Source organism: Daphnia magna, unplaced genomic scaffold, assembly GCF_020631705.1.
Source record: "Daphnia magna isolate NIES unplaced genomic scaffold, ASM2063170v1.1 Dm_contigs176, whole genome shotgun sequence".
NCBI classification, from domain to species: domain Eukaryota; kingdom Metazoa; phylum Arthropoda; class Branchiopoda; order Diplostraca; family Daphniidae; genus Daphnia; species Daphnia magna.
Genome location: NW_025533155.1, coordinates 82863 through 103385, shown reverse-complemented (window position 1 = coordinate 103385; position 20523 = coordinate 82863). Strand labels below are relative to the sequence as shown.

Sequence of the window (20523 nt, the reverse complement as noted above, 5' to 3'; positions counted from 1 at the left end):
ATAACTATAGTTATCCACCTCTCCAATTCTAGAAAATTCGATTATCTTGTACAATTCATCTAGTGTTGTATGAGAATGCTGCTGCCAAGTTTTTCCCAAATGTGGTTACGAGGGGAAAACTGTATAATCTTTTGCCTCAGGATATATTTCTTAGCTGTTTATATTGGCTGTTAGTATTTTCTTTTTGCCTCACGACGGTGGGAGAAATAAGTTCCATACGTCGGTTGTTTACGGCTTTACTCGTTCCTGTTTCACGAACTGTCCTGGCCAACGTGCCCTATGGAATAAACAAAAAATAGACTTGATTTTTTTTTTTTTTGTTGCTTATTCTCAGTTTCGTGCATATTTTTGTGAAACAAGAATACTTTTGCCTAAATACTCTTGTCATCGTAGTATTCAGTGATTCTTGGATGACACGCTGCAAGCAATTTGGAAACTTGGTGCATTTTCATCTTGATATCGTAAAAAGTCCTTTCAGAGCTGTCCCCAGTGTTCGATAATTATTCATTGAAAGATTTTTTCGTAAAAGACTTCATGTTTATTGTTTTTCGTACTGTAAAACTTGGATTACACTGTGAAGCTCGATACAGTCGTAAATGTCGATTAAGTTTCCCTTTCGTTTTTAACGATTAGAAATATTACGAAACGTTATCCTTTTCTATAGAACAACCTTATTCATTGTTTCTTTGTGATGCACTTTTGATTACTTTTCGTTTGTGGCATATCACGTGTCAATTGAAGGTACTTTACTTCGAGTCACGTTCGGTTCGTCATGACGTTCGTAACGAACCGAAATGTAAGGCCATTCTTATCTGCTTAAACTGTCCTGCGACATGGTTCACATAATCTATGATTTCGACCGGTTGACTATTAATTGACAGGTATATCTATAAAGTGTAAAATCCCTTGTTAGCTTAAGCAGATAAAGGCCATTTGGGTTTTTCTGTTGTCGGGATACCACTTTTTGATCCCTTACCTTGTTTACTACGCTATGACGGATATCATCTTGACTTGCATGTTTCAAAGGCAAATTGGAATTTTTACCGTTACGTTCCAAACTTAGTCCAGTCAATATTTATGAAACAAGAAAGTGATGAAAGATTGCATCAACTTAGCATCTATCTCTGAACAAGCTAATCCCGGTACAAACGATAACAATGCTTTTAAAACGGATGCCAATAAAATCTTTTATTATTACTTTTTGTTTTCTCGTCAATTACATGGGGTTACGTTCATCGGTTCAAACAAGTAGTTGAAATGAATCATCCTGAAGGTGTGTTTACAGAACCAAGCCGGTGATGCTGCTGATCCAGGACAGGTAGCTGGAAAGGCGAGCCTGTTGAATGCAAAAAAATATTGTTAAGTAATGGGTCGTAATTCAAGAAAGCATCAGTATATCTTCGTACATATCCGTCGGGGTTTCCGGATTCGCATCCAGCAGAGGAAACGAAGGAGGTGACACCGATCTGGGTGTATTGTCCGTTGCTGTTAATGACGCTCATAGCAGAGCCACTGTCTCCCTGTTTAAAAGTTTTTGAATTCATAGATTGTTTTGTTTTTTTTTCAGCTCAGTTTGAAGAATCAAATTGTATGTTCTTACGTTGCAAGTGCCAGAGTTGGTGTCAGTGAAAGATGTGCAAATCTAAAAATTAAATCGTGAAACCTAAATTTACAAAAATAGTTCAACATGGCTTAAAATTTAGTGTAAATCTTACGGTGCTTGGCCTGATGATGATGCCGTAGGTCTAAAAACATGAAACAAACAAGAAGAAAATTGTCGTTAGTAATTAATAACAGAGCTTTTGAAATTTTTAGGAAGAAAAGCCATACATTTTGGCATTCATCGTTGCTAATAACGGTGACGGTAGATTTCTGCAAAGTCGGGCTGATTCCACCGGGACCTTTGTTTAAAAAGATATGTTTTTCATAGTTGTGAAATTATAAGATTTTAGCTTCTTTCCTCACCATCGGCAGTCTTTCCCCATCCGGCAATGTGGGCTTCAGCGCCTTCGTAGAGGCTGGTGTCAGTTGGGTCTTGGAGGCAGATTGGACGAACATTGTCTGCAAGAATTTTGTTTTGGAAAGTCATTTAGCTACCGTAATCATTAGCAAGGCAACTAGTAGAAAACTTAAATGTCTTTCTCTTTCTGTTTTAACTTAGAACTGCATGCAAACTTACTTCCGCTAATGTCGACTGGAGCTGGGAGCTTGATGAGAGCAACATCTCCGGTCAAAGTGTTGGGGTTCCAGTCAGGATGGATGTACTTCTCGTTGGCGCGGATCTCGAGACGTTCGGTCTCGGTGATGCGAACATTGTGAGCTCCCAAGTAGACGTCAAAGTACAGAGCACTATATTATTGGAATTCATTGTTTGATGATATTTTGTCCCCTCATTATTGTGCTAGGTTTTGTAATTGGCAGATTACCCATCAGCGCAGTGAGCGGCAGTCAGAACCCACTGGTCGGAAATCAGGGAAGCAGTACAGAAAGATCCACCGCTGATGAAGAGGGCAGTGACCCATGGGAACTCATGAGGAGTCTACAGTAAAGGAAACATTAAAGATTAACTGATGGCGTAGAAGGTGAGCGGAGCTCAATTATTTAACTTACAGCCTCAGCTCCGTTGATGATGCGGGCGGCATTTGGGGTTCCGCAAACAGCTGCATCAAAGTGAACGTAAAATAACCACGATTATATCAAATTTTTATGTTAACTTTGTAATTGTGCTTTGATCACTAACCACGGAAGTCCTTGGATTCCCTGGTAGCCTTGTGCCTCAATGGGATCTCTTCCACTCGTCGGGGGTCGCGGGGAACGCTGGGATTGGCCCATCTCTCCTCAATTTTGGACCAGTTCTTTTCATAGGGGAGAAGGACTTGTCCCAAAGACTAGCGAAATAATAGCGTTAGAAACAAATTTTATAAAGTTAACTATCTTTTTACTTTAAATTCCAATATTCAAATTTGTTAAAATAATAATACCTGGGCAACAACGAGAACAGCTAGACAGAGAATAACCTTCATTTTAATATTTGACAAGAGAATGCCTACTTCTCGAAGCCCAAACGTTCTGCTTAAATAGGAGGTAAAATGGCCAGTGAATTCATATCAAAGTTTGAAACCACGATCAGTCTCCTTGCGATAAAAGACCCGGATTCACCTGTCAAAAATGTACTTCAGTTTAGACCTTGGGTGGAATCTAGTGTTCGAAACGGATCGAATGACGTTGCAGAAGCTTCACCATCCTTTGTTTATTTTATCGCTGTTAAAAAATAAGATTAAGATAGCTACCCAATCATTTTTTTGTTGTTGAAAGAATGCTGTCGTTTGACAGTTTGTGTGTGTGTTAACCAAGTAGACACACTCTTGTGAGGAGTGTTACTGTTTTTAATTGTTTCGTTCCCTTTGTTAAACATGTATTATCTTACAAATTCATAATATAAAGTTCGAAAATGAAGGAGGAAAAAATGGAGGGACTACTTTTTCTACAGTCTAACAAAAATAAAGTTTTTGGGTAGCAAATGTCGGGAAACATGGGTAGTCAGTGTCATGGGTAGCTAGTGTCGTAAAAAAAGGGTAGCTGCTGTCGACCCCCCCAGGTAGCTAGTGTCGGAGGTAGCTGGTGTCACACTCCCGACTGGACTGTCTGACGTGTGTCTAGGGTGAAAATTGCCCCCCAACTGAGGAATTTTCATTCTGAGACACTAGCGCCACCCCCCATGTCACACACTGTTACACTTTTCCGTACCCTCACCCCCCCTTTTTGCGTGACATAGACGGCCCCTAACATGCAAAATAGCAATACACTTCAAACAATCGTGTGTTGTGTCGGAAGGTGATCGGATCGGATCGGAGATGACAAATGATCTCCGAACGATCCCCTTCCCACTTTGTCATTTTTGGCCAAATTTCAAATTTTGCTTAAAATACATGATTTAGATTCAGAATTGAATCAAAATCACAATAATCAGGTTTATTTTCCAATTAGTCCTAAAGTTTTTTAATTAAATGTTAAAAACCATAAATTAAGTTGGTGCGCTAACAGAACTGTTTTCGTTAATTTTTTCAACGGCTAGTTTAACGAGAAAACCAATGACTAAATCGAAATCTGCGTTCAATAGAGCAGTAAAACATCCTGCGTTGCGCGTTTTTCACAAATGCGAAAATCGCATTTGTGTCCAAGTTGGTCTGCTGAGGCTGCAGCGTCTTATGGAGAAACCATCTTCTTCACGTTAAAAATTAAGTTTTCTTAACTATAATTTAGATTTCCCCCTTTTCTTCCTAGCAGTGGGTACCCTATTCATCTTTTCATTTCCCAATTTTTTTTTCTAGCCCCAGTTCTTTCTTTTCTTATTTTACTTTTATTTTTTTTGTAAGTTGCTCGTCTCTTTTAGCCGAAGAATTTCGTTTGCTGCCAGAAATTTGTCTGCTACAAGGGGATGAACAACAAACCATTCACAAACAATAGCTAAATAAAAATAAACCCGATAGAACTAGGGCTAGAAAAAAAGCTGGGAAATGAAAAAATGAATAGGGTACCCACTGCTAGGAAGAAAAGAGGGAAAATAAACAAAAAATAGACTTAATTTTTATTTTTGTGCTGTCGTACGGGACAGTGTTGCAGTATTCTCAGTTTCGTGCATATTTTTGTGAAACAAGAATACTTTTGCCTAAATACTCTTGTCATCGTAGTATTCAGTGATTAAACATACGAAAGTAACTACTTTCGACCCTAAGGGTGTAGACGATATTTATTTAAGCTCTTTAAAGATTTTTAGGTTACCTCACCCCTTGCAACGCTCCTTTCCGGTCAGACTTTTTTAAGTTCTTGTCAGAGTAGGTCGTCGCTAAAAATTGTCTTGTTTTAAACAATTTTCTTTCGTCGACCTTATTTTCATTGTAGTAACTCAGGTTACAGTTCTTTCAAACGTATTTGGTTACTCAGTTTCCGTGGTTTCGTAAGAGAATGTCAAGGCATCCTCGTGATAGATGGGAGTACCCAGCTGGGCCCGGCGATCATCGCTTCGACTATCGCTTTGACAATCAGGTCCCGTTAAGTTACGATCAGGGTCAAGAGCGTCCTTATCCAGTCTTTAACAGACACAATCCTTACTACCCGGAAGCTAGAGAGGATTTCCATTATCGAGAGAGGTCCCCGTTGAGAAGGTACAGCAATCCACCAGACCCTTATCACTATGAGTTGTACGATTATGCCGACGCGTACAGGAGACGTCCCGTTTACGATCCCCAATCTTACCCAACGCATAGCGATTTTACACCGGACGATGCGGACATTATAGAAGACGTAGTGACGGAAGAGTATCATCCGAATGAATGGGAGGACGAAGATGAGGATCTTATCGTAGTCATGCGTTCGTGGCGACCACGTGGTAGAGATCCGCATACCGACAGCGGGACGAAGGCCGCTGAGACGAATGGGGTCGGGGCGAGTGGGACGAGTACGAGTGGAGCCAGTACGAGTGGGGCTGGGGTGAACGGAACCAGACCAAGCGGTTCGTCAGTAACAGAAGCAGAGCCTGAATTAGTTCCTGATCATAGAGTACCAAACCAGCAGCCAGACGACGAAATGTCATGCGTTCCTCTTTCGATTGTCCCTAAACAAATTTGTCAGGAGATTGCATCATTGCTCGTATCTGGAGTGACTACGGTCCAGTCAAAGGAAGTATCAAAAGAATTTCCACTGAAATTTGAGGAGGAAGGCTTTTCGCTTATGCCACTGAAATTAGATAGTTGGATGAGTCGCCGGGCGAAAGAGAAGGGCGTGTTTAAACTCATTAACGCCAGAGAGGAAGCACTTGTGAAAACTCAACTAAAGATTATGGATATAGGCCCACCGCTTATCGATGTGTATACAAAACTGACGGCCGTGGCGGACGAATCAGCTGTTACTTTACACATCCGTCATTCTATCCAAGCTGCCTTACAACAGTGGGGTCGGGCGTTCGCTCACATTTCAAAAAAACGCCGTGACGCAGTAGTCAACGTCACCGATCCTAGAGTGGAGTACCTCCTGAAAGACGAGAACGTCTTTGCTACCGGAAAGGAGGCCCACGAGCTCCTGTTCACGGGAAATTTTCTTGACCTCATGTTGAAAGAGGCAAGCCAAGATGAAACCTTGGCGAGACGGGATAAGGCGACTGCGGTCGCGACTCGGCCGGAGAAACCCAGTTCGGTCGACCAGACGGGACCAACCGAGAGATCCTCCAAGTCATCAAGTGCATTTTGGGGATTACCAGCAGAGCGACCGGGGCAGGGGACGCGGACGGAGAGTTTTTATGGATCTTAGAGGCGGCCGCGGACGCGGTAGCATCAGTAGAAGGTACGAGTTATCTCATCTTTTACCTTCTAGTCCTCGTTCATACAATTATTCCCCTGAAAGGGCTAAAGTCGGTGCGAGGCTGCTAGGTTTTGCGCATTATTGGACTACTGTAACCGACGATCAATGGGTTTTAAACACAGTTACGAATGGGTTGGTAATTCATTTCTTGTCCCCACCGGTACAGCATTCATTGCCTCACGAAGTCGTAATGTCGGATGAGATGCAATCCATCTGCAATTCCGAACTTTCTAGTCTTTTAAAAAAAGGGGCAGTTACGGAGGTAACGGAAAGGTCGGATGGGTTCGTGTGTTCCTTCTTTTGTGTTCCAAAGAAAGGCGGGGGTTTTAGACCCATTGTTAATTTGAAACCATTAAACCAGTTCATAGAATACGAACACTTTAAAATGGAAAATCTGGAGACAGTTCGCTATTTGGTCAGGAAAGGGGACTGGTTTTTTAAATTGGACCTCAAGGACGCGTATCTGACGGTACCCGTGAATAGGTCACAGCAGAAATATCTCAGATTTGCATGGCGGGGTCGGGTATACCAATTTGGTTGCATGGCCTTCGGTCTCTCCCCTGCCCCTAGGATTTTTACAAAAATCCTGAAAGTAGCGGTATCCTTTTTGAGGAGAAGGGGCATTAGGATAGCCGTTTACCTTGACGACTTTTTACTAATGAACGAATCGGAGGAAGGTGCGCGCGCAGATCTAGAAACCGCGTTGCGCTTACTACAGAGTCTGGGTTTTCTAATAAATTGGGAGAAATCCGTCACCACTCCAACCAGGGTTATTGAATACCTGGGGATGGTCATAGACTCTACCCTTTTGTCTTTTGCCCTTCCGACTGTTAAAGTTCAAGAAGTCAAAAAAATGTGCAAAAAAGCTCTAGACACGGGAAAAGTTCCTCTTCGAGATGTTGCATCTATTTTGGGGAACTTTACTTGGGCGATCCCTACTATACCTTTTGCCCAATCGCACTACCGAAGCATGCAGCGTATCTATATCACCGATTTTCAGAAAGCACCGGGTGACCTTAACGTTAAATGCGTTCTCTCGGTCGGATCTAGAGGTCTGACTTGCAGTGGTGGGTGGCTAATCTCGAGGAAGCGAACGGAAAGGAGTTTTTTCTCAAAATAGCAGATATGGAAATTTATTCGGACGCATCGCGCTCGGGCTGGGGGGCCATATGTGACGGTGTAACAACGCGCGGGCCTTGGACTACGGATCAGTCGGCCATGCACATCAACTGTCTTGAGCTTCTTGGAGCCTTATATGCCTTACAGTCATTTGCAAAGGAGGCGCATGGTCTATCTATCAGGATGCATTTAGATAACTCTACCGCAGTATGTTATATCAATAAGGGGGGAGGTACCAAATCGGCTGAATTGACTAGGATAGCGAAAGAAATAGCAAGCTTTTGCGAGCGACAACAACTCTCTGTTACGGTACGGTAGTACCTGCCCTCTTGTGTACGGTGTGTACTTAAGAGCTATCTATCGCCCCGGGCAGTTTCCCTGGTGTCTTAACTGTGTATGTGTAAAAGGGGGTGTGTCGTAAAAGGGTGGAAGGTGACAAGTTCGGAAAGGAGACGTCTTTTTCGGGGGTACTTGAAGCTGAACACTGACGACATATACAAGTCAAAGTGACGTGTAAAATACAAAGTCTCGAAACCCAACTCCGTGTGTTTTAATAAGCTTGAGGAGAGAGGGGCTTATTGGAAGGTACAGACCATAACATTTGGTGTCAGGAGTGTCGAGCAAAATGGCTCAGGTAATTCACGTCTCTATCTGTATATATCTATGCCATCTTTCAAGTTAAACCATTTCTTTCTCTCTTCACCTGTTTTAATATTGGTTTGAATAATTGTACGATTCTCAACTCATTTATTGACGTGTTGTCAAATAAGTTGTCAATCTGATCTTGTTGTAGAGTGTGTAGGTGTGTTTTGACGAGACAGCGCTTTTGTGGCAATGTCGGTGAGTGGCGAGGTGTTTTGTATCTCATTTCTATAGTATATGTCTGACGCAAACGCCGATGATGGCCCGAGATCTCGTATTCCGAGGCCCCGTCCAACAGCTATCCCATTTCAGGTAAACACCCGTAGTACTAGGTACGGTGAGGGAGGCGGTTCTCAGCGGTTGGAAACAAGTGAGCAGCCGGTTTTCGATACACCAGTAGTAGCTCATATCAGTAGATCCCCGAATGGTCGACTACAGATACAATTACCAGATTCAGCCACAGCTCAAGCTCGTGTTCAGCCGTCGTCCAGCATGGCGAATGTCCAGGATCTGGTTGGCGCTATTGCGTTACTAACAGCCCAGTTTAGAGACCAACAGGCGCAACAAAACACCAACAACGCCGCGGTACAACAGCAGCTTCAACAGGCCCTCGTAGCAACAAACGACCTAGTAACAGCTCTGACTGGAGCTGCTGGAGGAGGTGGTGCTGGTGGAGGTGGTGGTGGCGGAGGCGGGGGTGGTGCAGCCCGTGTAAAAATTGATAATTGTATTATTGAGTCTATCCCCAAATTTACAGGTGGCCCAGACGAATCGCCAGATGAGTTCGTGGCAAGAGTGGTGGCATTGGCGACAACGGAAGGATGGGACGATGGCCAGAGGATTCAGGTCGCGGTACGACGATTAGGCCCAACCGTAGCAGATTGGCACGTTCGTGTTGGTAATACACACGCAGCATGGAACGACTGGTCAGCAGCATTCAGGACGGCATTCGCAACAAAGATTTCTCTCACCGACTGGACGAGCAAGATGGTGGCCAGAGTGCAACAGCCAGGCGAATCTGTTATGCAATATGCAATGGCCAAAGAAAAGTTGTTGGCTATGGCTCCTGTCGCGTTGACCGACCAGCAAAAAGTGCAAGCGCTCACTGAAGGTCTACGCTCATGGCAACATCAGGCGGCCGTTATGAGTACGAATCCAGCCAACGTCGCAGCGTTCTACACGGCGTGTAATAATCTGCCTACTAGCTTGGCCGCACCAGCAGCGGAGAAGCCCTCAAAATCAGCTGATCCAGTCGACCCATCAGCTGCGCTAGAAGAAGTTGCAAACCGGTTGGTGAATGACTTGGCCGCCCGATTAGAAAAAATTGTCATTAGCAAAAGTGAAGGAGTCAGTGGATATGGCGCCGGCGGCGGGACGGCAGGCAGACCTCGCGGAGGTGAGACAGCTGGACGAGGACGGGGTAGTGGAGGTACGACAGCAGCACCGGGCGTGCGATTTGTTCCGGTGAGTGAGCGAAAATGTTTCAATTGCGACGTTAAAGGTCATCTCGCTAAGGACTGCCCATCTCCAAAAAAGTAACACTGTCGTTGGGCGCGGGGCCGATTCTAACTGGATATCGCAAATCACCCCACAGTGCCCCCCTCCCAGTTATCAAAGTGTTTATTGAAGGAATTGGTGAGGTAGTAGCGTTGGTCGACTCTGGTGCAAGTTCGAGCGCCATTCGGCGTAGCCTTGCAAAAAAGTTGGACAAGTGTGTTGGACCTAGTGTTAATTTTCGCGGTTGGGACAACAGAACCGTTGAAATCGATTCATTTGTGAATATGTTTGTGACGTGGGAAGGTAGGAAAACCGTGGTTGAAAGAGTGGCAACAGTGAAACATCCTCCCTTTTCTGTCATACTTGGCGTAGACTGGATCATAGCCAGCAAAACGGATCTAATTGTACAAAAAGAAAAATTGGTGCCAGTTTCGAAACCGGAAACAGCTGAAGTGTTGACCACCAGGACAACACCAAAGAAGATAAGTAGCAAATCGGTGCGATTCGGGGAAGTGCGGGTGACAGGTTTTGATAGAAGAAAGGCCGCCGTAGACTCGAAAGTCAGTGAACACACCTATCAGTGTGGTGATGAAGAGGAACCGTGGGACATAACGGACGAGCTAATCGCCTCCTTCCAAGAGAAAGGGAGGTATCGCAAGAAAAGAGGGGGCCAGTCTGCAAAAATTTTGCGTCGCACGGCCATCCCAGTAGATTCACTGAAATTCGTAGCATGTAGAGTAGGCTCAAAACAAACGGGAACTCTGTTAGTGTGTCCGATCCGTTGTTCCTTTCCTGGGAAGGAATTTTGTGTGCCCTCTTGTCTAGTCAGCATTAAGAGGGGAATAGTAAGTGTGCCCGTCCTCAATCTTAGTACGGAAACACTTCATCTAAAAGCACGAGACCGGCTGACCGAGATTGAGTGTGCTTATGATGCGCAGGTACAACTAGTGGAAGACCAGGGTCCTTTGGAAAACGAAGAGGAGGAAACATCGTCGGTAGAGTCTCTAATGTGTGCTGCTGTACACTGGAAGGAGCGGTGGGCCGCGATAAAAGAAGGAATTCAATTAGGAAGCGGACTCAACGAAGAACAGCGCCTGAGGGTGCTGGACGCTGTGTCCAAACATATCAAGTGTTTTCCCACTGATGGTAAGCTTGGCTCTACATCGCTAGTGGAGTTTTCGATGGACACCGGAGATGCAAAGCCGCAGCGCTCAAACCCGATTCGAGCATCGTATAGTGAACGAAAAATTATCGCTCAAAAGGTGGAAGAATTTGTGCGTAAAGGTCTGGCACGGCCATCTACAAGCCCCTGGGCCGCTAGCGTCGTCCTTGTAAAGAAAAAGGATCAAGATTTCCGCTTCTGTGTTGACTATCGGAGAATAAATAGTGTGAGTAAAAGGGACGTATACCCACTCCCGCGTATTGATGACGTTCTAGATCGATTGGCAGGAGCAAAGTGGTTTGCCAGTATCGATCTCCTCAGCGGATACTACCAGATCCCGGTGGCAGAAAAAGATAGAGAGAAGACCGCGTTCATCACACCAGACGGTCTGTATGAGTTTACAAGAATGCCGCAAGGAGTTCATAATGGTCCAGCGTGCTTCCAGCGCTTAATGGATAGAGTGTTACGACATCTGAAGTGGTCCATGTGTCTTGTTTACTTAGATGACTGTCTAGTATTTGGCTCCAACTTTGACGAATTTTTGGAGCGACTTCATCTCGTCTTAACAGCCATCGGTGATGCCGGCCTCACTATCAACCCTGAGAAGTGTGTGTTTGCGACGGATAGTGTTTTTCACCTCGGTCACGTCATCGACGCCGAAGGAATACGGCCTAATCCTGAAAAAGTCAGTTCCCTCTCCAGAATGGTGGTGAAAAACGTGAAAACGCTGCGAAGTTTTATAGGTGTGGCCTCATTTTTCCGGAAGTTTGTTCCAGGGTTTTCAGTCGTCGCTCAACCTCTGTTTAAATTGTTAAAGAAGAATGTACCGTGGAGCTGGGGCACCGAGCAAGAGGAATCAAAGAAGAAACTGGTCGAGTTACTAACAACTGCCCCAGTACTGGCTCACTACAATGAAGATATAGAGGTGGTGGTTCAAACTGACGCGAGTCAGGAGGGTCTGGGAGCGGTGCTGCTTCAAGACGGCGGAGACGGGCCACGGCCGATTTCTTATATCAGTCGGGGCCTGAACGATGTTGAAAAGAGGCAGCATTGCAACGAACTCGAGTGCCTTGCGTTGGTCTGGGCGCTGGAGAAATTCAGACCGTATGTATATGGTAAGAAGTTTAAGGTAGAAACGGACAGCTCAGCTGTCAAATGGTTGTTCAGTAAAAAGGAAGTGAGAAAATTTGGTCGTTGGGTTTGTTGCAGACGGCCCCGTCTGTCTCCTTACTCCACCTATGAGTCCCTTTCTGTATTGTTTGGGTGCCCTGAGGGCCCTTGTGATTGTCCCTTGTGACCGTCAGTTGGCGGGACTGTCACGTAAGCCGGCCGGCGCACGAGTAGGACAGTTAGACCTGGCGTAGCAGTCGAGACAAGTGTGTCTCCGTAAGTCTTACTGTCGTAAGCAAGTTTAAGAGAGAGCTTTGGCCAACACCTGGCTCCTTCGCGTGCATTGTGTTTCTTGTGTTTAATATATTCGTGTAAGAACCCTAATTCATTTGTCGTTTACTTATTTATTCGTGTAATTTAAACAATCTGATTAGTCGAATCCGCTCGTCGGCTGAGCAGATTGCAACATTTGGTGTCAGAAGTCGGGCACGGGCCATTGAATAGCTCTCATTTTTTGTTGTTTTTTTTTTCTTCTCCTCTCTCTCTTTGTAAAATTTTCTTTGTGAGAGCTGCCCGTGCGAAATTCACGTAGTTTTTTTTTCTTGTCGTGTCACCAGCCCCCTCCCCCAAATTTTTCGCATCCTTTTTTTTGGTGGTCGAAAACGCCCCCTCCCAACCCCCCAACTTTTCGCGCGTAAAACCACGTGGCCCGTTGAGGCCTGGGAATAATTCGTGTCATTTTTTTGTGTGTGTGTGTGTATGTGTGGCTTATATAATCTGCGTGATAGCCGCCATTTCTTTTTTTTTTCCTTCGCGTTAATACGCTTTTTGCTCCGGTATTGAGCAGAGTTGGTATTTTTTTTCGTTTCTTTTTCTCTAGTATTGAGCAGAATAAGTATTGATTCTGTCCTTTTTTGCTTTGTTTTGTTTTTTTTTTCTCTTTCCCCGATCACGTTGTCCAGTTGTCGTGTGTCGTAACGACAACAACCACCCGTATCTGTATTTCATTTATTTATTTTTTTTTTTCCTTTTTTTTTGTATATTTAACTAACATTTGGTAGTAAGTAAGTGTGTGGAGTCCTATCGATAGGTCTTGGGAAATCATATGCCGCCTAAGCGTACAGATTCTTCAGTGCCATTTCAAATAGTAACGCGTTCAACCACCAGGACGGTAGCCACGCCGTTGAAACCTGCACGAGTAGTAGTGCCGACCACACAAGTACCGTCACCGTCCCTGCGTGGTGGCGTGAGTAGGCTCACTTATAATTTACCAGTTTCAGCAACTGCAGTTTCAAGGGTACCAGACATGGCGCTGCCCCAGGATCTAATTGATGCGCTGAGAAATCTCACGACGGCAATGGGCCAAGATCGACTAGCTGCCCAAAATCAGGCGGCAGATCTTTTGAACGCGTTGGACCAACAGCGTCAACAGTCAGCGAACTTGGTGCAACAGCTGGCCAACAATGCAGCAGCCGGACAGAACCAGCAGCAACAGCAAAATCTTCCCCAAGCTCCAGTTTTACCCATTCCACGTATAGCAAATGCGGCTGTCGACTCCATTCCATGCTTTGAAGGTAAGCTGATGGATTTTCCGCAAGATTTTATTGATTTCGTTGATAGGGTAGCCGTGGCCGAGGGCTGGACAGATGCGCAGCGCATTCAAGTAGCAGCAAGGCGTCTGCTAAAAACAGCGTTGGATTGGCACATCCACATAGGCCACACCCACGCAACTTGGAATAATTGGTCGCTGGCATTCACGGCGAATTTTTCACCTCGATTGCACGTGAGTGAATGGCTCCATCTAGTGGAAGATAGGCGGCAGAAAACCGGCGAGTCGGGTATAGAGTACGCTTTGGACAAGCATAAGGTATTGCGTGTTGCCCCTATCCCACTTAACGAGGAGAAGATGGTTGCATTTTTGATAGATGGCCTCGCCAGTTGGCAACATGTGGCCGCCATGACAGCGAACCGTCCAGCCAACGTCACGGAGTTTATTCAGAGGATAAGGGAACTAGAGACTCTTGGCGTTGCGTCTCGCTTGGTACCTCCACCAGCACATGGACCAGTGGTGCCACCTTGGGCTCCACCAGTGGTTCCACCAGCGGCTCCGACAGCAACCCCACCAATGGCGCCATCTAGCGCTCCTGATTTAAACGCCACTCTAACAGCATTTGGCAACCAGCTGGTTCATCAACTGACTGCACAGTTCAACAAGATGACAATAGGGAGTCGTGGTACCGGTGGTGGAGGAGGCGGAGGTGATCGTGGTGGAAGAAGTGGAGGTGATCGTAGCGGAGGAGGATGGGTCGACCCTAGCAAACGGAAATGCTACAACTGTGGGGTGGTTGGCCACATCTCCCGTCACTGCCCAGCAAAGTCGGAAAAGGACCGACCGGAAGTTAGGAGCAAGGCCTATGCTAACCGGTTATGCACACCTTCCTTGTCGTCCCCAGCTTCCACTGGTTAAGGTATTCATAGAAAATATTGGTGAAGTGACTGGCCTGGTTGATTCAGGCGCTAGTTTGTCTGCTATAAGACTTAGTGTAGTAGGGAATGTTTTGGATCCTAATCGTAAGAAACCTTTTGTAAATCTAACTGGGGTGGATGATAAAAAAGTCATTGTTGATTCATTTTGCTCTTTAAAAGTAAAATGTGAAAATAAGGTGGTTGAGTTAAATGAAGTAGCTGTAGTTAAAAATTGTCCATTTGCATTGATTCTTGGGGTAGATTGGATTTTGAAAAGTAAATCAAACTTGATTGTAGAAGATGGTAAAATTGTTTTAAAATCTCATGATTCAAACAGACCAAAAGTTAAGAAAGTTCGTTTTGCTGGCATTGAAGAACAAAATATTTGTATTAAAGAGGACGATGAGAACATTTTTTTTGTGTCTGACGAGCTGATTGATTCTTTGGAGGTAGAGAATAAAACAAAAAGGTGCCCTCGTGTGATAGGCACAGAAGTTAAAGTTGTGGAATCAGCTGTTATACCAGCAGAGTCTCTTTGTTTTGTAAAAGCTAAAATTTCTAAAGAATTCACTGGTAATGTTATCGTCAGGCCAAATATGTGTGCTCGTCCTGGTATGGAATGGGTTATTCCATCCTGTGTGGTAAAAGTGTCAGCGGGAAAACTTAAAATCCCCGTATTAAATATGAAAATGTCATCTCTTGTGTTACGTCGTAAAGGTTTTATAGCGTATGTAGATGCTGATTTCAAGACATAATGGAAGTTCCGTCGCTTTAATGCGCATGTGTCACAAATCAGGAAATTTCGACCCAGAGAAGTTGTCTTTGACGAGAGTGAAGAAGAGGAAGAGGTTACAGCGCTAGAACAGCTGCCCGAGCCTGAAAAGCCGCCGCGACGAGGAAGACGGAAATCAACGACTACTTCGCGGGTGGATTCTCTGCCAGCTAATCCACAACCTCCACCGTTACCCCCGTCGTCGAGAGGCCGTCAAAGGAAGCGCCCAAATTACCTTAAAGATTACGTGACAGAATAAGGGGTCGGTCTGGTAGGAGTGTACTTATTTCATTTCATTTTTCACTATCGTCCGTCTTCGTAATCTCATTCCTCCCGTTAAGAATCTGATAAATTGAAATATTTCTATTTGCCTCCATTCCTTCATAATAGTAGCTCAAACATTTTTTTTTTATCGCTCAAAACTATCCGTAAAATTCTATTCTTTCTTTGTTTCTGTTTTTTTCTGTTTTGTCCAATCAGTCAAGTTAATTGTCTCATCCAAAGCAAAGTGTCTCTGACAGAATAGGAGAAAAGCCACTCCGTCCATTACCCCGGCCTTTATTTGTGCATTCCCTTTTGCATTTACAATCCCGCTTGATTTGTCTGTTTTGTTTTTGTTTTTGTTTTCTTTCTCTCGTCCCTCAATTTTTTTTTTTTTTTTTGTTTTTTTTTTTTTTTGTTCTCTTCTCATTGGTTTATTCTGGATGATTGAGCACTCGTGTGATGAGTTCAGTTTTGTTAGGAATTTAGTGCGTGTTTATTGTTATTGTGTTGTTGTGTTTTTGTTAGTATGTGTCCACTATCGTCCATCATCATTGAAAAAACGGTGTTTCGATGTCCATGTATGGCCGATCGAGTCAGGAAAGGCCGAATGTTACGGTACGGTAGTACCTGCCCTCTTGTGTACGGTGTGTACTTAAGAGCTATCTATCCCCCCGGGCAGTTTCCCTGGTGTCTTAACTGTGTTTGTGTAAAAGGGGGTGTGTCGTAAAAGGGTGGAAGGTGACAAGTTCGGAAAGGAGACGTCTTTTTCGGGGGTACTTGAAGCTGAACACTGACGACATATACAAGTCAAAGTGACGTGTAAAATACAAAGTCTCGAAACCCAACTCCGTGTGTTTTAATAAGTTTGAGGAGAGAGGGGCTTATTGGAAGGTACAGACCATAACATCTCGATCGTAGCGAATCACTTAGCGGGAGTGCTTAATGTGGAAGCGGATAGGGAATCAAGGGCCATCAGTGACGCAAGCGACTGGATGTTAGATCGTGCAATATTTAGGAAATTACAAAACATTTGGCCGACAGAGATCGACTTATTCAGTTCCTTTTGGAACGCCCAGTTGCCAGCTTACGTCTCGTGGCGACCACAACCCGAGTCGATGGAAGTAAACGCGTTTTCAATTAATTGGTCGGGTTTGGTTGGATATGCATTCCCCCCATTTGCCTTGCTTTCCAAATGCCTCGAAAAAATTAGGAAGGAAGCAGCTAATATCATCATGGTTTGTCCAGTGTGGCCGGCGCAACCATGGTTCCCAGTTCTCCTAGAGCTAGCGTGCGACGTCCCCCTTCTTCTGCGATCATCCCCCAATCTATTGATGTCAGCGAAAGGCGAACCACACCCTCTACTGGAGACCGGAGCACTCCAGTTAGCCGTATGGAGGTTATCCGGCAAGAGTTCCGCCGGAAGGGGATTTCGGAGCCACTGGTCGACCTACTCGTGGCCGGTAACCGAGCTACAACCCATTCGACATAAGAGTTGGCATGGAGTGGTTGGAATGATTGGTGTGTTTGAAGGGGTGAGAATACCTTGTCGAATTCTTTAAATTCCATTTTGGAATTTTTGGCAGGATTGCATAATTCGGGCAAGTCCTATAGCACCATCAATATAAACCGATCGATGCTTTCCAAAACCCCTCCGACTGTCGACGGGCACCCTGTAGGAATACATCCCCTAGTTAAAAACCTCCTTAATGGTTGCTACAATCTTAATCCCCCTAAACCTAGGTACAACTGCGTTTGGGATCCGGGCGTCGTAGTAAAATATGTTTCAACATTGGGCGATAATCACTACCTCCCTCTCCCGGTTTTAGCTCGGAAGACAGCGGTTTTGCTTGCACTAGCTTCCCTCCTGCGGGTTTCAGAGTTAACGGCAATTAACCTGCAGACAATAGTGTTTTCAAGCAATGGAGTTAACTTCACGTTGCTTAAGCCTAGGAAGGCGCAGCATAGCGGATCGTAGCAGTCCATCACTATTTTCAGCATCCCTGATACGACGTGTTGTCCTGTGGAAGCGGTTAGAGCGTATATCGACCGTACAGCTACGCTTCGAAAAAATACAAACATTAATTCTCTCTTTATTTCCTTTATCGCGCCTTATAGAGGCATTACGTCCAATACAATGAGCGTTTGGATCCGTTCCTGTCTTAAAGCTGCCGGAGTCGACACAGCAATGTTTAAAGCTCCCTCTACTAGAGGAGCAGCGGCCTCGAAAGCTTTAGCAACTAATTTGTCGCTAGATAGCATTCTGAAAGCGGGCCAATGAAGTAGAGAATCTACATTTAGTAGATTCTACCAAAGAGACATATTGCCGTCTATAACATCGGCAATACTCGAATCTGTCCCCCAATAGCGCTCAATTAGCTTTGAAGTCACTCCCTTAGGGTCGAAAGTAGTTACTTTCGTATGTATAATTGAAAATTACCAGAGGGATCACTCAGCAATCCCGAAAGGTAATTATGATTATACAAGAAATAACGAAGAGAAGACCCAAAGGGTCCTTATTCCCTCCCACACCACCCTATTTCGTTATTCTGGAGTCGCGCTTTCCATGATATTTCATAATTCTTGACTCCGTTTCATTCAGAAGAGGAGCGAGCGACAAACAAGAATGATGGCCTCTACCTTTTCTCACCAAGTCAACATATAATTCTTGAACGGATTTGGAGCCAATTTTTTCCGGTACCGCCGGTTTTTTTGCCCAAACAGCAGTGTACCTTTATGTTCAATTTGTTTGTACACCGTTCATAGTATGTTGTTATTTTTTGTTTCGTTATTTTGAAAATTCCATTGATGGTTCCTCACCCAAGTATTTTTGCAACATTGAATTACCCATGTTTCTTTTTTTGAGTCAGCCGCTTAAAAAAGTCTGACCGGAAAGGGGTGTTGCAAGGGGTGAGGTATCCTAAAAATCTTTAAAGAGCTTAAATAAATATCGTCTACACCCTTAGGGTCTTCTCTTCGTTATTTCTTGTATAATCATAATTACCTTTCGGGATCGCTGAGCGATCCCTCTGGTAATTTTCAATTCTTGGATGACACGCTGCAAGCAATTTGAAAACTTGGTGCATTTTCATCTTGTTATCGTAAAAAGTCCTTTCAGAGCTGTCCCCAGTAGTCTGTTTCATTCCCGCACTTTTTTTGATTTTCATATGGGCCTTTTTTTATTGAGGTTACTTATAGGTTGAATAACTACCCTATTTTTTTTTCTTAAAAAAAAATAAAATCTAGACCCCCCGCCAACTCATAAAGTGTCAAAATGGGTGTTTTTTGACGGTTTTTCGGCACGCTTGGACTGCGTGTTAGTTTTAAAAATCGGGCCTTAACATATTATTATTTAACTAGTGAAACTACATATTTTTACCAATTTTGAAGAAAATCGAATGAAATTTAGACCCCCCGCGATAAGTTTTGATTAAATAAATTAGTAGTATTGATGAGATAAATTTATTTTTCACTGAGTTAATTTTTGACAAAGAGACTATTCAGTTCAAGACTATTCAAATAACACAGCTCGATAATCAATAACATAAAAAACAGAATAAATTCATAAGCGATCAAGATCAGACTTCTTCAGGGACGCCATTGATACTCTATGATTTTCAACAACTTGATAGTACTATGTCCAGTTTTTCTTGAAAGCACTTAATTTTCTTTTGCAGTGAGTTCTCTTTTTTGGAGCGCGTTGGTTTGGAACTGACAAGATTTTTCGTACCTTCCTTCTTGAGATTTCGATATTCGTCCAACAATGAAGTTAGTTGTTTCGTCACATGTTTCTTCTGTTTAATGGGAATGCCAGATTTCGCCCACAAAATTTCCATTTCACCAAACAATAACCTAATTAGATCGTTGTTGGGTTTAAGAGCGTTTTCAGTTCTCATGTGCAAATAACGGGCCATGACACTTCTGTTAGTTGGAAGCTTACACTTGTCAGCAAGACTTTCATTTTCTATGCATCCAGGTAATAGAATGACTCGATGAAACTCGGCTTTGCATTTGAAAATATTTCACTTCACTGAGAGGCACATTAAAAAAGGTTCACATCGGAGTGCTTGGTGACTGGTTATGAGTCTAATGACTCATTACATTGTTGCCTAATATTATTATATCTGATGACATAAGACTAAAGGGAATTTTTCACATCCCGACAGGTAAAGTCATTGAGTGACCTTGTCATATCGAAAACGGAATATAAAAACTTATCGCGGGGGGTCTAAATTTCATTCGATTTTCTTCAAAATTAGTAAAAATATGTAGTTTCACTAGTGAAATAATAATATGTTAAGGCCCGATTTTTAAAACTAACACGCAGTCCAAGCGTGCCGAAAAACCGTCAAAAAACACCCATTTTGACACTTTATGAGTTGGCGGGGGTTCTAGATTTTATTTTTTTTTTAAGAAAAAAAATAGGGTAGTTATTCAACCTATAAGTAACCTCAAAAAAAAAAGGCCCAAATAAAAATCAAAAAAAGTGCGGGAATGAAACAGACTAGTCCCCAGTGTTCGATAATTATTCATTGAAAGATTTTTTCGTGAAAGACTTCATGTTTATTGTTTTTCGTACTGTAAAACTTGGATTACACTGTGAAGCTCGATACAGTCGTAAATGTCGATTAAGTTTCCCTTTCGTTTTTAACGATTACAGATATTACGAAACGTTATCCTTTTCTATAGAACAACCTTGTTCGTTGTTTGTATGTGATGCACTTTTGATTACTTTTCACTTGCGGCATATCACGTGTCAATTGAAGGTACTTTACTTCGAGTCACGTTCGGTTCGTCATGACGTTCGTAACGAACCGAAATGTAAGGCCATTCTTATCTGCTTAAACTGTCCTGCGACATGGTTCACATAATCTATGATTTCGACCGGTTGACTATTAATTGACAGGTATATCTATAAAGTGTAAAATCCCTTGTTAGCTTAAGCAGATAAAGGCCATTTGGGTTTTTCTGTTGTCGGGATACCACTTTTTGATCCCTTACCTTGTTTACTACGCTATGACGGATATCATCTTGACTTGCATGTTTCAAAGGCAAATTGGAATTTTTACCGTTACGTTCCAAACTTAGTCCAGTCAATATTTATGAAACAAGAAAGTGATGAAAGATTGCATCAACT

The 20523-nt window shown here is 43.6% G+C and overlaps 4 protein-coding genes across 4 annotated transcripts; 3 read left to right on the top strand and 1 right to left on the bottom strand.

Annotated features, from left to right (window-relative positions):
- Positions 1 to 1173: 1173 nt before the first annotated feature.
- On the bottom strand, positions 1174 to 3137 carry LOC123467359 (chymotrypsin BII-like). Its single transcript, XM_045167305.1, has 11 exons — positions 2982 to 3137; positions 2741 to 2888; positions 2611 to 2660; positions 2427 to 2539; positions 2180 to 2349; positions 1966 to 2061; positions 1831 to 1901; positions 1716 to 1745; positions 1601 to 1642; positions 1407 to 1520; positions 1174 to 1336 (listed from the first exon to the last, which is right to left on the bottom strand). Exons 1-11 carry the CDS (start codon positions 3021 to 3023, stop codon positions 1280 to 1282), a joined length of 933 nt encoding a protein of 310 aa, XP_045023240.1. The 5' UTR covers positions 3024 to 3137; the 3' UTR covers positions 1174 to 1279.
- A 1705-nt stretch (positions 3138 to 4842) lies between these two features.
- LOC123467362 lies at positions 4843 to 6591 on the top strand. Its single transcript, XM_045167314.1, is given in 5 exon segments — positions 4843 to 5056; positions 5123 to 5904; positions 6064 to 6170; positions 6172 to 6463; positions 6520 to 6591. Coding segments are annotated over 5 exon segments (1344 nt in total). The 5' UTR covers positions 4843 to 4965.
- A 1963-nt stretch (positions 6592 to 8554) lies between these two features.
- On the top strand, positions 8555 to 12271 carry LOC116922681. The gene is made up of 2 exons (XM_045167300.1): positions 8555 to 9514; positions 10000 to 12271. Exons 1-2 carry the CDS (start codon positions 8611 to 8613, stop codon positions 12072 to 12074), a joined length of 2979 nt encoding a protein of 992 aa, XP_045023235.1. The 5' UTR covers positions 8555 to 8610; the 3' UTR covers positions 12075 to 12271.
- A 154-nt stretch (positions 12272 to 12425) lies between these two features.
- LOC116922683 lies at positions 12426 to 15763 on the top strand. The gene is made up of 2 exons (XM_045167299.1): positions 12426 to 14355; positions 15150 to 15763. Exon 1 carries the CDS (start codon positions 12993 to 12995, stop codon positions 14352 to 14354), a length of 1362 nt encoding a protein of 453 aa, XP_045023234.1. The 5' UTR covers positions 12426 to 12992; the 3' UTR covers position 14355; positions 15150 to 15763.
- The last annotated feature ends 4760 nt before the right edge of the window (positions 15764 to 20523 follow it).